Source organism: Patella vulgata, chromosome 8 (genome assembly GCF_932274485.2).
Source record: "Patella vulgata chromosome 8, xgPatVulg1.2, whole genome shotgun sequence".
NCBI classification, from domain to species: Eukaryota; Metazoa; Mollusca; class Gastropoda; family Patellidae; genus Patella; species Patella vulgata.
The window spans coordinates 52,917,176-52,932,519 of NC_065886.2; the positions used below are offsets into that span (position 1 = coordinate 52,917,176).

Consider the following 15,344-nt stretch of genomic DNA (forward strand, 5'->3'; position numbering starts at 1 on the left):
ATAATAATAATCATTTTGTATAGCGCTGAGTGCTCCAGCTAACAGCTGCTCCGCGGCGCTTTCCACAATTAAAATATTACATATAATATAAAACAAATAGTTCTAAAACATTAAAATGTCAACATGTTCATAGTTTAAAAGCACGTTTAAAAAGTTCGGTTTTAAGATTTTTTTTAAAAACAGCAACGTTAGTAGAGTCTTTAACATGTCTGGGTAATTCATTCCACACGTTAGCAGAGGCGTAAACAAAAGCCCGTTCACCAGTTTTAGTTTTTACTGTAGGAACATGAAGTAAGTTTTTATCAGCAGAGCGTAGGTTCCTGCTTGGTTTATACGGGGTTAAAAGTTCATTAAGATATTGTGGGGAACAGTTATTATTTAGACAATTAAAAGTTAAAAGACCGATCTTAAAATTAATTCGTTGATAAACTGGTAGCGAATGAAGATTTTGGAGTACTGGAGTAATGTGTTCAGATTGTTTAGTTAGAGAAACGATACGTGCAGCTTTGTTCTGAATTTTCTGGAGTCTGTTTATATCTGATGCTCGTAATTGGTATAGAAGCGAATTGCAGTAATCTAGTTTGGAGAGAACGAAAGCGTTAGTTAACATTTTAGCGATATTTGACGTTATAAATGGTCGAAGTTTACCAATGTTGTAAAGATGAAGATTTAATGATTTGCAGGTAGTAGAGATATGACTTTTCATTTTAAGATCGTGATCAAAGTAAACTCCAAGATTTTTAACTGATTGAGAGGATGTTATTGTTGAATCACCGCACCGATTTTAACGGATTGAGAAAGAGATTTTCTGCTGATTAAGATGACCTCTGTCTTATCATCATTTAATTTTAGGAAATTAAGATTCATCCAATTTTTTATGTCATCTATACAAGCCTCAAGTTTACAAATTTCGGTGGAGTCACTTGGTGGTTTCAAAGCAAGATACAGTTGTGTGTCGTCAGCATAAAGATGAAAGTTAATTCCATGTTTTCGGATGATATCGCCAATTGGTGTTGTGTAGGCGGTGAATAAAAGGGGACCAAGAACCGACCCCTGCGGAACTCCAAAGCGTAGGGTTTTGGGAGACGATGTTGCTTTCTCAATGACTACATACTGTGACCTGTCAGTTAGATAAGAGCGTATCCATTTTAGACATAGTTCATCGACGCCAAAACGTGTTTGTAACCGGTTTAATAGAACATCATGATCAATAGTATCAAAGGCGGCACTTAAGTCTAGTAACACTAATACGACAGACTGTTTATTATCTGTGTTAGTAACAATATCGTTATATACTCTCAGCAGTGCTGTTTCAGTGCATTTATAGTTTATAGTTCAGTGCAGTTCATTTATAGTTTAAGGACTGGATTAGACCTTCGACTTCATATTCCTGAGGTTTCAGAAAAATCGTTGGAGCCGTTTTAAAAAAATAAGAACTCTACGATTTGACCAAAATGCGAAAAAAAGTGAAAAATCAAAGTTAACATTTCAGATATTTTTTTATATCGTTGGAATCGGATCGACACTAGCTATCTAAAAATGTAATCATAATGTAAAAATTCCAAAAAATAAAAATTTTACCAAAATTTAGGAAATTTTCCAATTTTCAACAAAAAAATGAAAGCGACAAAGTTTCTAAATTTGTCGGTTTTGAAATACTATCTGCCCAGATATGTAACCAGCTATCCAAAAATGTAAATATCGGTTGAGAATTCCCACAGTTATGACCAGTTTTCGTTTTTCGTACTTAACGTCACTTCCGGTATGCGAACAAATTTCAAAATAGTTTTAAGCAGTAGCTGCACACCACTTTTCAAAAAGAAAATCAAATTTCAAACCTCTATCTCTTATAGTTGCTGAGATCTAGCTTCCCCCAATAAAAAAAAATAATATTAATCTTAGTAATAACAATAGTCTTTCACCGAAGGTGAAAGCCTAATTAGCTAATCTCATCTCACGGTTACAAATAAATACAGTGTTTTACCCCCATCTTCAATTTGTAAGTTTTGTTTTATTATATTTACAGACAATATGGCAATTCCTGAAAATTATTCCGGTTGCCAGGAGAGCCAGATGCCCACCGGAAACAACTGTCAGATGGTAATTAACCCAATACAAGTTCGATCATTTTCTGTTACGATCCGTGAGTTTTCTGTTAGTCGCCGTGTGGAATTAGAACATTCAAGAATTCGGAATACATCGTTTGTATCTGTGGCAAGAATAATCCGACGAACAATTGTGAATGTGGTAAATTGGTTCTGTTGTATGTTAAATAGGCGTTTAACCCTATTATTATGGTGAATTGTGAACTAAATATGTATTCTGATGATTGAATCATTATGGTGAATCTGTTGAATTTTGACTTTGTACTTGATCAAATATATGTGATGTGACCAAATCAAATATATCTGTGATCAAACCGTGAATACTTTCCAGTTTTCTATGACATTTCGTAATACACTATAGTTCGAAAATAATATTGGGTTGTTATTGTTGATATTGAATCACCGGTGAAACAGGAAACACTCGCCTTGTTTACGACCCACGGCTCATCAGTATTATAACTAATAAATGAATGATTTTCACATTTCCTGACGAACTACCGGCACTATTAATCGGGTGACCCACCATAAATAAATATCTCCATATATCTCGACAATTACGCCACAATATTTATATATATTCCAAGCCCCAAATCAGTTTCACACAATTATAGTCACTAAATAAACGATCATGTTGTGCTTAATAAGCTATGACCATTAATCATGTATAAATAATAGACTGAAAACTGGTTCCAAGAGTCGTCCATAACATCCAGACACTTTTTAGTAAAAGATAGGTTACGTGCCCTTGTTTTGAAATTAGTCTCGCTTAACCAGTCTATCGACCATTCTACGTCTGATTGACAGGTCGGGATAATCAAGACTACTTTTTTACGAAACATAACAGAAATCTAGAACAAGAAATTGAATTTAGAAATAAGCACATTAGGTAGCTCAACAATCGTTTTAAGAAGCTTGTAAAAGTAAAATGAAACTACTGCTAGTATCATGTTCCTGTCTAACCTGAGTGATTCAGAGATATTATTTGTACTAAACCAAAAGATGCCGCTCTTAACGGTACAGTTAATATATAAAGCGATTTAAAAAATGAAACGAACGTAATTTCTAAATCCGCTGTAATAACCAAGAAGCTTAATTTTACTGCTATTCAAAATCGTCAACAATAAATTTTTTACGGCTGTAATAGTTGATAGATTTGTAGAGAATTGCACGTGCAAGGGCTATTTATAGTATCATACTGTCAGAAAGTTTGTCTCGGCACGGCGAATGTGCACGCTTCAGTGGTAGTCTCGAACTATCAGCGGTGGACTGTATGTCTGTGAGTACATGGGTCACCCTACATTAATATTTAACACCTTATAGCCGTCTACAGTAGATATTGTGATTGATAACTTTCATATCGACTTGTGTTGATATTTTTTGGTATCAAAAAAGACTCGAAGAGGATTCCCTATATAGACGTCTACTAGCTGAGGTCAAGTCAAATGTCAAAATTAGACACGAGGCTCTTCTGGGTGTATACTAAGCCCCATCGATTTTTAAATCTATATTATAATCTAATAGAACATTTGATCTTGTGGATTTATCCTACTTTGTTAATATTTGTTAAATATATCGGCCAATCCACCATGAAAATGTGTTGGTTCCACAAGCCAATCTACAATATAGGTCATTAGAAATATTACATTCTCTGGGATCGAACTTGATGACCTAACTATGCTTGAAAAATATATCTTTCATATTTAGCTCATTCCATTATTATATACACTTTGACAACTATTGGTATACTGTATGTAGATAAATTATTGTTGGTCAATGTAATTTATATATATGCCTTATTGTTGTACAATTATCCCGTTTTCATTTGTCAAATCGGTGCAAAGGAATAAGACGCTAAACCACATTTCATTTCATTTGTAAAATTGTAATGTATTGTAAAGCTAATAAATCTAATATCTAGGGGAGATAACCACAATTTCATATTTTTGATAAATATTTAACAGCATTTTATCGTTTTATTTTTGTTTTCAGAAAACCATGACATATATTAATTACAAAAATGTTGTACTGATTTGTAAATAAATAATTATTATACACATACTCCTTGTGTGCACTTATTATATATTTTTTAGGGTTGTGTTTCTATACACTCTTAAGACCAACTAGAAATCAGCCTGATTTCTTCATGTTTAGGAATTTGACCTCAAAGATAATGGAAGTTTGTTGAAGAGAATCCTGTCATCAACTTCTCAAAGATAATAAATTGTCGCCCAATTATTATCTATTTAGATGGTGCAGTGTATAAGTGTCATATTACACTGCTCTATATTTAGAATATAAAAGCTAGATGATTTGGAAATCAGGTTCTGTGGGATTTTCAATTGAAATTAAAATTAAAAATGAATAAGAGAATAAAAGAAAATAATCAAATTGAATGTAGAAATAAACAGATTTAATAACAATTTAATATAATAATTATATCATGAAAATAAAATTGATTCAAATATTACATAAAGTAATAATTAGCTTATTTAATTAGATGTAGCATCTTGTTTTAGCCAGGGTATACAAACATAAATTTCAAATTTAAACCAAATCGGCTAAAAATTGTGACCTCTACACTGTTCACGAACTCAAAACGTAATATTTCGTACAATCGGGGGCCATAATCCATGAAGTTACAGTCCAGTACATGCCAATATCGAAAGGAACAGAGATCTTAGGGGGATTAACCTATATTTCAAGTTTCATTGAAATTGGATAAAAATTGTGACCTGTAGAGTGTTCACAAACAATTGTGGACGTCCGGACGGATGGACAAAGCCGACGACAATATACGTCCACATGAAAATGTCAGCGTATAAAAATGGATTCAAATATTACATAAAGTACCGGTAATAATATGCTTATTTAATGAGATGTAATATCTACAGCAACTTCTCTAAGCCAGGCTATAAAATATCTTACACTATTTTACTCATATACTTTGACATTGACCAATTTGATGTTATCCAATTAAATGATTTTGGACCTTTTTCCTGGGGAGATTAATATTCATAAGTAAAATAAGCGTTGTTGAGCACATTATCTTTGTATAACTCTTGCCAGTGGCATTTTACATTCATCTATGCATATTTATTTCCATAGAAAAGGGCCTATTGAGCCATCGTACATGTATTATATGTGACTACAAGGTACAATACTATTTACAAACTTATCAATTATTATTAAAGAAAATTTGATCCAAAAATATCTTATGTTCGTTCAAAAATATGAACATTTACGGATTTTTTAAATACAGGGAGAGGTTACCCCAAAACAATCTATTTGTTATTTAATATACAGCTTGAATATGAAATATATTTGGAAACAGGCGTTGCCATGCAAGAGACGCCAACATTTTGCAAGAGATGGACAGAGAACAAGCTTTAAAAACAAGTTTTTCGTACAATCAGGTATCATAATCCAGGCTGACACGGTCCGAAGTATCGACTGGAACCTAGAACTTTGGGATATAAACATATAATCGGACAAGATAAAAACGTGATTTCTCGTAAAATTGGGGGTCATAAGACGGGAAATTAGGTCTGATTTGCGTGAATATCAAAAGGAACAGAGATATTTGTCGGTAATGAAATATTTACAATACACTAAAATCTGATTAAGAGTAACAACTCGTTATGTAATTATCAGAAAATCATTGGAATTTGTTTGGCCCATATATACAAAACACTTAATGTCATGTATTTAGCTGTTCAAGTTATCAAAAATCATTGAAAATCAATATACTTGTTCGTCTCAAGACCTTAAACTCTGTGTATCAATCTAAAGTCAATCGAAACTATTATATATAGGCGTAAACACGGTGTATGAATATAAAATCAATCAGTTGATAACTATCTGGCAGTCATTATCAGAAATCGTTGAAAATCAACAGGCTTCTTCGTCTGATGACCTTAAAGACTGTGTATATATTTAATTTCAATCGGATATTAACTTTAGCCCCTAGAGCGTCAACCAGATTTTTCAAAGTGATAAAGGGCGATATATGTAACTCTGGCAGTAATTATCGGAATTTGGTGAAAATCAATAGGATTCTTTGTAAACACGGATATTAATTTAAAGTCAATCAGATATTAAATTTACCTCTAAAGAGACCACAACCTTGTATTACATACTTTTAGGCTATTCTTCAAGTGTTATATTGAGTAATTTGTATATAATAGTGTTAAGCTGTTATCTATCAACCTCATCATCGATAATAAATATGATTTATATAAAAAAGAGCTTTTTATTTTAGAAATTAAAATGTTGTCATTTGATACTCACAATGGCAGGTTTATAGCTATCAACACTTATCTAACTGGACTATTTATATCAGCAATAATGCCACTCAAGTTGGACATATTGTTTAGATTAGCATACCAGGCAATTAAAAATAGTGAACCGGGCCAAACCCAAACATCCAAAATTTAGCTCTTTTTTCTAGATGGTCTTAGGGCTGTATTATTGGGTGATAAATGATGTTAAAGCTATTGTTGCTAATCTGATATTCAGTAAGAGTAATCTAAGTCAATACGAATACTACAATTCATAGTTAAAAAACAAAACTTAGTTACTTTATCGTTTTCTAATCATTTATATTTAATAATGGATTCATAGTGTTTTAACAATTACAAAGCTTAGCTTATATTTACGAGCTAATCATGCCCCTAGACCAACAAGCCGTTGATAAACAAGTTTTTTTTAAAATCTTTTTAAAATGATATCCTAGTTTAGAAAGCTAATGGGGGAATATATCCCGTATTTACAGTCTACGTCAAATTCAGTCCGAAATTAATAGCTTATTGAAATATCCACATTGTAATTATCACTGAATGTCAAATATATTTAATCTCAAATGTTAAAGATGTATTATGTGAAATTTAGATAAAGAGCTGGTCGTTCTTGCTATATAATAGTTGAAATATAGAAAAGAGAGAGAGAAATGGGGTTTAACGTCCACTCGACACAAACTAGGTCATTTCGGGACTAACATATGGTTCAATTTTATTTCAATAATTCGCTTGCGCGTAGTGGGAGGAAACCGGAGGACCCGGAGAAAACCCAAGATTGGACAGGCGACCCTACTCCTTGTCACGTACAACCGGGGTTTCGAAACCACGCCATTTGACTCAATGACAGGCCGTGTGATACAGCACGCACGTGCTAACCATTTATATAACATCTGAAGCCAAAATAAAAACCTGTAACTGGGAGATTCAGCTCTACATATTGCATCTTTAATATAAATTACAGATAAATGTTAGGTGCTAAAATCGTGAGATTCAAAATCACTTAATAAGTACTTGAGCGAAACCTGAACGAGTAGTACATACTGGTTTATAGTCCTAGACCTGTAAAGCTTGAAACACTTATCAAGGGTCTGTACAAATTACACATTTTATAAATAATTCCTGACATCGGTAGTGAGGAGAATTGTCTCCCTTTAGTCTTCAGACGACGTACTCATTCAGTTTTACACATTAAGTTTTCTAAATAAAAAAAAATATCTTAATCTAATGGAATGGGAGTAATATTTTGTGTATTGGTTAAATAATAAAACTTTTTCATTGAGCATATTGTATTGCGGAACAGGCCGATGATGGCACCAATTTGGTTCACTGCAATGAAACAAACATGCCCGCGGGTAGGACCGAAATCGTAGCTCAGATAGGCAAGAATGGTGGGAAACGCTTTGGAAAGATAACTCTATTAGTAAGTGCAGGGGGACTGCACCACACAAAATTTACACAAAAACAAATACACGGACAAGACATCATACTCAGAAAAACACAAATGGACAAACAATTCAAAAAAAAAAAAAAAAAGTGAATGGATCGTCTTGCAAACTGAGTCTATAAGTAAAGCCCCAAGTTGGCCATAAACGGTAAAAACGGGCTGCCGTCTACCTCCTTATAGGTCGATTTATTTCGTTGTTATTATCCCCATCTAGGCGGTAATACTATTGGAACGGGTGTATAATCTATGACAATTCAAGACCAGAATGCCGGTGTGCAATTGGCTCAAATGTTTATAATAAACACTGGCTTCAAGTAAATACGATTTCGATATGGCCATTGATGTGCTCTTTAAAGTAGCTACGTCTCTAACTCAATATCACCCAAAGTCTTGGACATTGAAAACTCGAATTATATGTCAATTTAAATCAACATTGATGTTGTGATCTTACCTGAAAAAAAAGGGCTTCTGATATCCAATATTTAAGACAAAATAAACATTTTACCATTGGTAAACGAATCGTGTACCATAATGCGTTTCAACGCCATTTGTAAGAAAAACGAGGCTAGACATATTTCACAAGTCATGTCAAACGGTGACCAGATATTCTTATCTGGAGAGCATGCGCAATAAACACTATCGGTGTAGACTGGAATAACCAGACGCTAAACCTTGCCATTCGATTGAGACTTGGCGTATTTCGGCAAACATAACTGATTGAATGTAAATCGGTTTATATACATTCATATTACATAGTGATATGCGTTGAGACTCATTTGTGTAAAATGTTGGGTCCCAAATATCATCGATTTCTCTCCTTTAAATTGTGTCTCTAATCTTATTTTAAAGTCAAGGAAGTATTATTCCACAATGTATCTTATTTCTATAATACGCCTTCTGTTCTTCCTCAAATCACTATTCTTTAATCCCCACTTTTCTTCCTCGCCTGAAAACTAAGTCAGAAATTATGCTTCCTCACAACAAACTATTAAAATATCCTTCCTCATTCATAGATGAAATATTTTAATTTTTTTTTATAAAATGATGACAATATCCTTCCTTAGCAGCTCTTGTCTACGATATCACCTTAGGTGGAAGTGGACGTAAAACCCCAGAAACGAACGAACGAACTTCCTTAGCAGACACTGACTATGAAGGCCCCTATGATTTGTAGGCCCCTATAGAAGTTAATGTTTAGGGTCCTTGAATTGATAAGCAGAGCGGTCTCTGGATTATAGTCCGTCTTTCAAATATTGTTTGTATGAATAGACGATGGAAGTATAATCATTTATCAACATGATATATCTAATACATACATTATGTAAGAGCTAAATCTGCCTATTGCAGGTCTTTCTTTAGGCCTGAAATATTATCTAAATTATTAATTAGCTCGATGTCATGTTATGTGTCGTATTTTCACTGGATTTGAATCCGATTTGCTGTTCAACGATCATTGATGATTAAATCCAAAAATGGATAATCGAGACTATGTTTTAGCAATGATGATGGAGGCTAGGCCTAAAATTCAAACGCTAATATCTCAGTTCAGAGTGGAGCAAATGTTCAGCTTATTCCTTTTACATTATCTATTTTTTAACTTTTATAAGTAAGAACTGCTAGCTCCTTATCTAATCTTACCTAATGCCTTTTTAAATAAAAAAAATACACAAATACTAGACCATACACCGAATATAGCCAAAATAAAATTTTCAGTGACTTTACACGATGAAGCTTCACTTTACTAAAGCATGTGATCCAGCAAGTTATTCCTTCTAGGTTAGTACTAAATGATAAGGCCAGCTCAATTTTTCGTCATAGGTCACGAGATCTAAACAGGGCTAGCGCTAATCCCAACCCTAACCCCGGACCTAGCCCTAATGCTTACCCTAACCCTAACCTACAATCTCGCCAACAATCACGTGCCCTAACCTTATTTACATCTCAGCGACCTTGACAAAAATTGAGATGGCCTTAACAAATAGATTTCGCCATTCTTTCTGAGCTTTTGTTGGGTTTTTTTAGGAAATATGTTTTACATTGGTTCTGTCATCTGCAATGTGCCACTGGTGTTAAGATTAATAATTGTCAATCTACTTTAAAATTTTAATAAATCCTTTCCAAATTAGCAAAATTGCCAGTCATATGACCGTCAATAACATTTTTCCTTATGCAGTAAAACTACCCTGTGTGTTTGGCCAAGTTTATTTGGTAAAAAATGTCATAAAAAATATCCGTAATACAATAATAGTTACCAATAAAAGAAACTTTATGCAAACGATACTAGAACTCATTTGACATGCATTTCTATGTATATGTTATTGTTCAAATTATGATTATGATTTTTAGGTTGTTGTCTGCCTAAACAAGTGTGATGGGTTAAGTGATAAGCAGCATACCACAACTATCCCCACACACACCCACAGTTTACATGGGCGGATCCAGGAATTTTTGCAGGAGGGGGGGTTGCCAGGCAACAATCTGATTAAAACTCCGTTCCTTTTTCGTTTCCTTTTTATACAGTTCAAAATTTCGTTTTATTTGTCTTTACTACACTAGGATCTGGAAGAGTTGTTATATAAACTGCGTTCTGGATAGCCAATGAAACGGTCTGTTTAGGCGACTTCTTGGCGTGCCATGCACGAAACTGTAGGTAAGGCCCTTTGTATGACCCCTAACGCGACCCCCCACTACAGCTGGTCAGATCTTTATGTAACTGTAGGCCATCGAAAGTATAAAAAAGACGAAATGAAATATAGATCTGTATTTTAATAGATTGGCCAGGCTCCACGAGGTTGGACAGGCGACCCTACTCCTTGTCACGTATAACCATGGGAATCGAAACCACGCCAGTTGACTCAATGACAGACCTTATGATACAGCGCGCACGTGCTAACCATTCGCCCACCCCCACCCCACCCCAAATTTTGATAATGAATTAATAGGATCAGATTGTGATTCAGATTCATTGATGCACAGCATTAATTGTGATATCACGCATGTCTATATCATTATTTCACGCGTTAAATGCCAATTCCATCCTACCATCTGATGATAAAAGGTAAAGCACACGACCGTTACACTTTTCTCATAAAGTGTTGTTTTACAAATTTTTATGTAGCTGAGCAGGGTGATGTTTGGACCCCCCCCCCCCCCCCGCCGCTGGATCCGCCCCTGAGTTTAAACACATCACATATTTAACTGAGGATCACAGTGAGATAAGCCAACTGACAGTAATTGGGCTTCATTCAGGATGACGTCAATAAAATCTACCATAGTTGGTAATGTATCACTGGATGTGGAAATAATGGTCAATGAAACCGACACCGGAAATCTTCGCACGTTGCACGAGAATATAATCTGGTCTATGATTTTATTTGTTGTGATATCCGCAGCTATAATTGGGAACGTTTTTGTTATCATAACCGTGTTCAGATTTTCATACTTAAGGAAAGAAATCTCGAACTTATTTATTGTTAATTTGTCTATCACTGACCTATCAACGTCCATCGTGGTGATGCTGAGTTCCCTTGGAACGTTTATTGATGATGGTTGGCCGTTTGGAATATTTTGGTGTTATTTTGTCTGTGCTGCGAACTACTGTTTGATAATAGTCTCCATGATGACGTTATGTTTCATTAGCATTGATCGTTACATAGCGATAGTTCATTCGTTACGTTACCCGACCAAAATAACCCAAAAACGAGTTCTGTGCATGATCTTTTCCGTATGGTTCCAAGGAATAAGTTTCTCCATTGTTCCTGTGTTGTATTACTGGATTGAGTTTGACTACTGGGAGGTCATCTGTGCCATTAGTTGGTACAAAGAAAGGCAACGGGCTCTTTATTATGTTATTTTTGCTTTTATTTTGTGCTTCCTTCTACCTGGCCTTGTGTTGGCCTATTGTTATTACCACGTGTTAACCATTGCCCAGAAACAGCACCGGAGACTTCAGAAACAGAGGAATAACCTCAATAATTTAAATTTAAATAGCACGTCTTCTCCACCCAAATACAACACAAGTTCCAAAGCTGTCAAAAGTTTACTCGTGGTGGTACTGGCTTATTTTTTGTGCATGACACCATTCAGTTGCACGAAACTTTATAAAGTTAGTGTTGACGAGCAGCAACCATTACCAAATTACATGAACCTAGTAGCTAGTATATTGGCGTTCTGCTCCAGTGCTGTTAATCCTTTCATTTACGGAATATTTAGAAAAGATTTTCGTCGAGCATATAAAAAGATTTTGTGGCAGATACTACGAAGGAATTCCCTTGAAGCAAGTACTCCAAATAATTAAAAAACAAAAATCACCAAATGACATTTCTATTGTTACCTATTATATTATTCAACAACCATTAAAACAAGAGGTTGCCATGCAAGATACGCGCCATATTTTGGAAGAGATGGACAGAGAACAAGCTATTTTTTCGGACAATGTGGGGTCATAATCCAGGATGTCTGACATACCTCAAATACAAAAGAAATGGAGATCTTTGGGATATAAACACATTTTAAGTTTCATCAAAATCTAATAAAAATTGTGACCTCTAGAGGGTCCATAACCTTTGAATTACATGCTTATATTATTTGCGTAAACGGGAGTGGTCTGATTTTCACGAAATTTGAGCGGCCTTTTGGCGGGCAGTTACGGTCCAATTTTCACGAAATTCGATCTTCATCATCATTAGGTTGCAACGGTGATATATTTGAAAGGTTTTTAAAATCGAATAAAAATAGTGACATCTAATTGCGGCTAACTTTAGATTTACGTTAGAAAACTAACGGTTAGAAACCTGACGTAAAATTTACGTTAGATTAACGTTCGATTTGTATGTCATTATTATGTCTGAATTCCAACTATTTATTAATTGTTAGAATGTAGAAACACTGGTATGGTTATTTAATCCACAAGTATTCAAAGTGAAAAAAAAAATGGTTCGAAAACCGTCATAAGATTTACGTTAGACTTGGGTCATTTTCTGACGTAAATGTAACCATATTCTGACGTAAAAGTAACGTAAATTAAACCGTAACATTTTACCAAAATGACGTAAACTTTACGTAAATCTAACGATCAATGTTAACTGGGCATGGTCCACACGCTAAAGACGCGATTTTTCGAACAATCAGGGGCCATAATTCATGGAGATACAATCCGATATGCACGAATATCGAAAGAAACCACTATCCTTGGGATATAAAAATAAATTTTAAGTTTCATCAAAATCGGATAAAAACCATGACCTCTGGGGGTTCCACAACCTTGGTCCGATTTACACGAAATTCGAACTCCACCTTTCTTAGAGTGTAAAATTATGATCTCTATAGGGTCCACAAGCTAAAAATGTGATTTTTTGTACAATCAGGGGCCACAATCCAGGAAGTTACGTTCCGATATGCGCGAATATTGAAAGGAACCAAGATATTTGGGTTATAAACCTATTAGCAATTTTCATTAGGGTGTAACGGTGATATATTTGAACGGTGTTTAAAATCGGATAAAAATTGTGACATCTAGAGGGCCCACAAGCTAAAAACGCGATTTTTCGTACAATCAGGGTCCATAATTCATGAAGTTACAATTCGATATGCACTATCGAAAGGAACCACTATATTTGGAATAGATACAAACATTTCAAGTGTCATCAAAATCTAATATAACTTGTGACGTCTAGTAGGTCCACAACCTTAGTTGGTATTACATACTTTTACACTATTTGCCATTTTGTAGGACAGTTTCGGACCGATTTTCACGAAATTCGAACTCATCCATCATTAGGGTGTATCGATGATATATTTAAACGGTGTTTAAAATCAGATATAAATTGTCACCTCTTGAAGGACCACAAGATTTAAATTCAATTTTTTGTACAATCAGGGGCCATAATCCTGGAGTTTAAGATCCGAAATGCGCAAATATCAAATGGAACGGGAATCTTTGGGTTAGAAACATACATTTTAAATTTCATTAAAATCGGATAAATAATGTGCCCTGTAGAGTGTCCACAAACAAATGTGGACAGACAGCCGTCTGGGGCGAACGGCATAATAAGTCCACATGAAAATGTGGGCGTATAAAAATAACCATGTACATTATGGAATTTGGGCACCTGTTTATGGTTTCGAAATACAAATTCCTGAGCTATAGAAACCAGTACATTGTTATACAATTTACACTCTAATTTACATCAGATTTGTTGATTTGGATTGTGTGTTTGAAATAGCTTTATTTAACGTCCGCTTCCACCGAAGTTACATCGCAGACAAATTTGGATGTTGTTCCTAATGTTTAATGTCCACTCCCACCGAAGGTGACATTGCAGACAAGCCTTATTTTCACTTTTATTATCTTAGCGCAAGCGTAGGGGTCTTTCCTGTTGGAGGATACCTGGAGGAAACCCACGAGTTTGAGAAGGCGCTCCAATCATAAAGCCACATAGGCTGACACCAGGGATCGAAACCACAAACGCAAGCCAGAGGTGACCGACCAGTTGAAGGTTAAAGTGTGACAATCTAGACCACTAGACCCCCCTCCCCTCAGATTGTCACTCAATAAACATCTAAATACCTGTGAACTTGATAAGACAACCAATCAAACCTGTAGATAGTTAAAGTCTTTCAAAAAACTTAGAACAGAGGTATTGATTGGTAGGTTACTCTGGGGTTGACCAATGACAATCATAATCTGTAGGCTATGAAGAATAGACTTTAGGTCAAGACGTACAAAAGGAAGTCAAAAATGTTGGTATAATTTCAATTAGACTGTAATTTAAGATAAAACATTTGGAATTAGTCAAATAAATATGACAATCGGATTAAAATACAGATCTATATATTTTGTTTCGTTTTTTTATACTTTCAATGGCCTACACTACATAAAGATCTGACCCTATGATGTCAAAACCAACCAGCGTTGATGTTTCTACATGTAGTGGGTTACCCACAGATCTGTGCAATTCATGCCAAAAACTCGCTGTAACAGAACGTTTCATTGGCTAATCCCTCACATCATCCAGAATGTGGGTTACATAACAACTCTTGCAGATCCTAGTGTAGTAAAGACAAGTAAAACGAAATTTTGAACTATAAAAAATGAAACGAAATAGGATCTGTATTTCCATCAGATTGATAAATATGATCAAGCACATCTGTCATTTACTTGATATAGATGCTATCTTGTCTAAATATCTATGTACAATCATGAAGGTATAATGAAAACGGCATTCTTTTTTATCAGGACAATATTTATTATAACTCAGTGAAATATTTTCAAATAGAATCCCCATGGTATGGATATGACCACTTGAAAAAACAACCATACAATTAACCTGTTTTTACTAAATAAATTTTTAACGATTTTGAGATTGTCTAAAAGGTTATTCAGAATTCTAAATAGTCCATAATAAGATCTTAATACGATGCACAGTGCCACTGATCTTGTTACAGAGACAGAGAGAAATGGGGTTTAACACCCACTCGACACAAACTAGATCATTTCGG

General features: G+C 34.7%; 2 protein-coding genes across 2 annotated transcripts in view; one reads left to right on the forward strand and one right to left on the reverse strand.

Moving 5' to 3' along the window:
• LOC130014122 (uncharacterized) overlaps positions 1-15,344 on the reverse strand; it is a 127,504-nt gene that overhangs the window by 91,178 nt on the left and 20,982 nt on the right. The window lies entirely within an intron of this gene.
• LOC126830372 (octopamine receptor 1-like) lies at positions 11,359-12,141 on the forward strand. Its single transcript, XM_050560758.2, has one exon. It carries the CDS (start codon positions 11,359-11,361, stop codon positions 12,139-12,141), a length of 783 nt encoding a protein of 260 aa, XP_050416715.2.

Bases quoted from the DNA above. Each gene is read 5' to 3' on its own strand.
- LOC126830372 (XM_050560758.2), top strand. From the start codon at position 11,359: ATGCTGAGTTCCCTTGGAACGTTTATTGATGATGGTTGGCCGTTTGGA.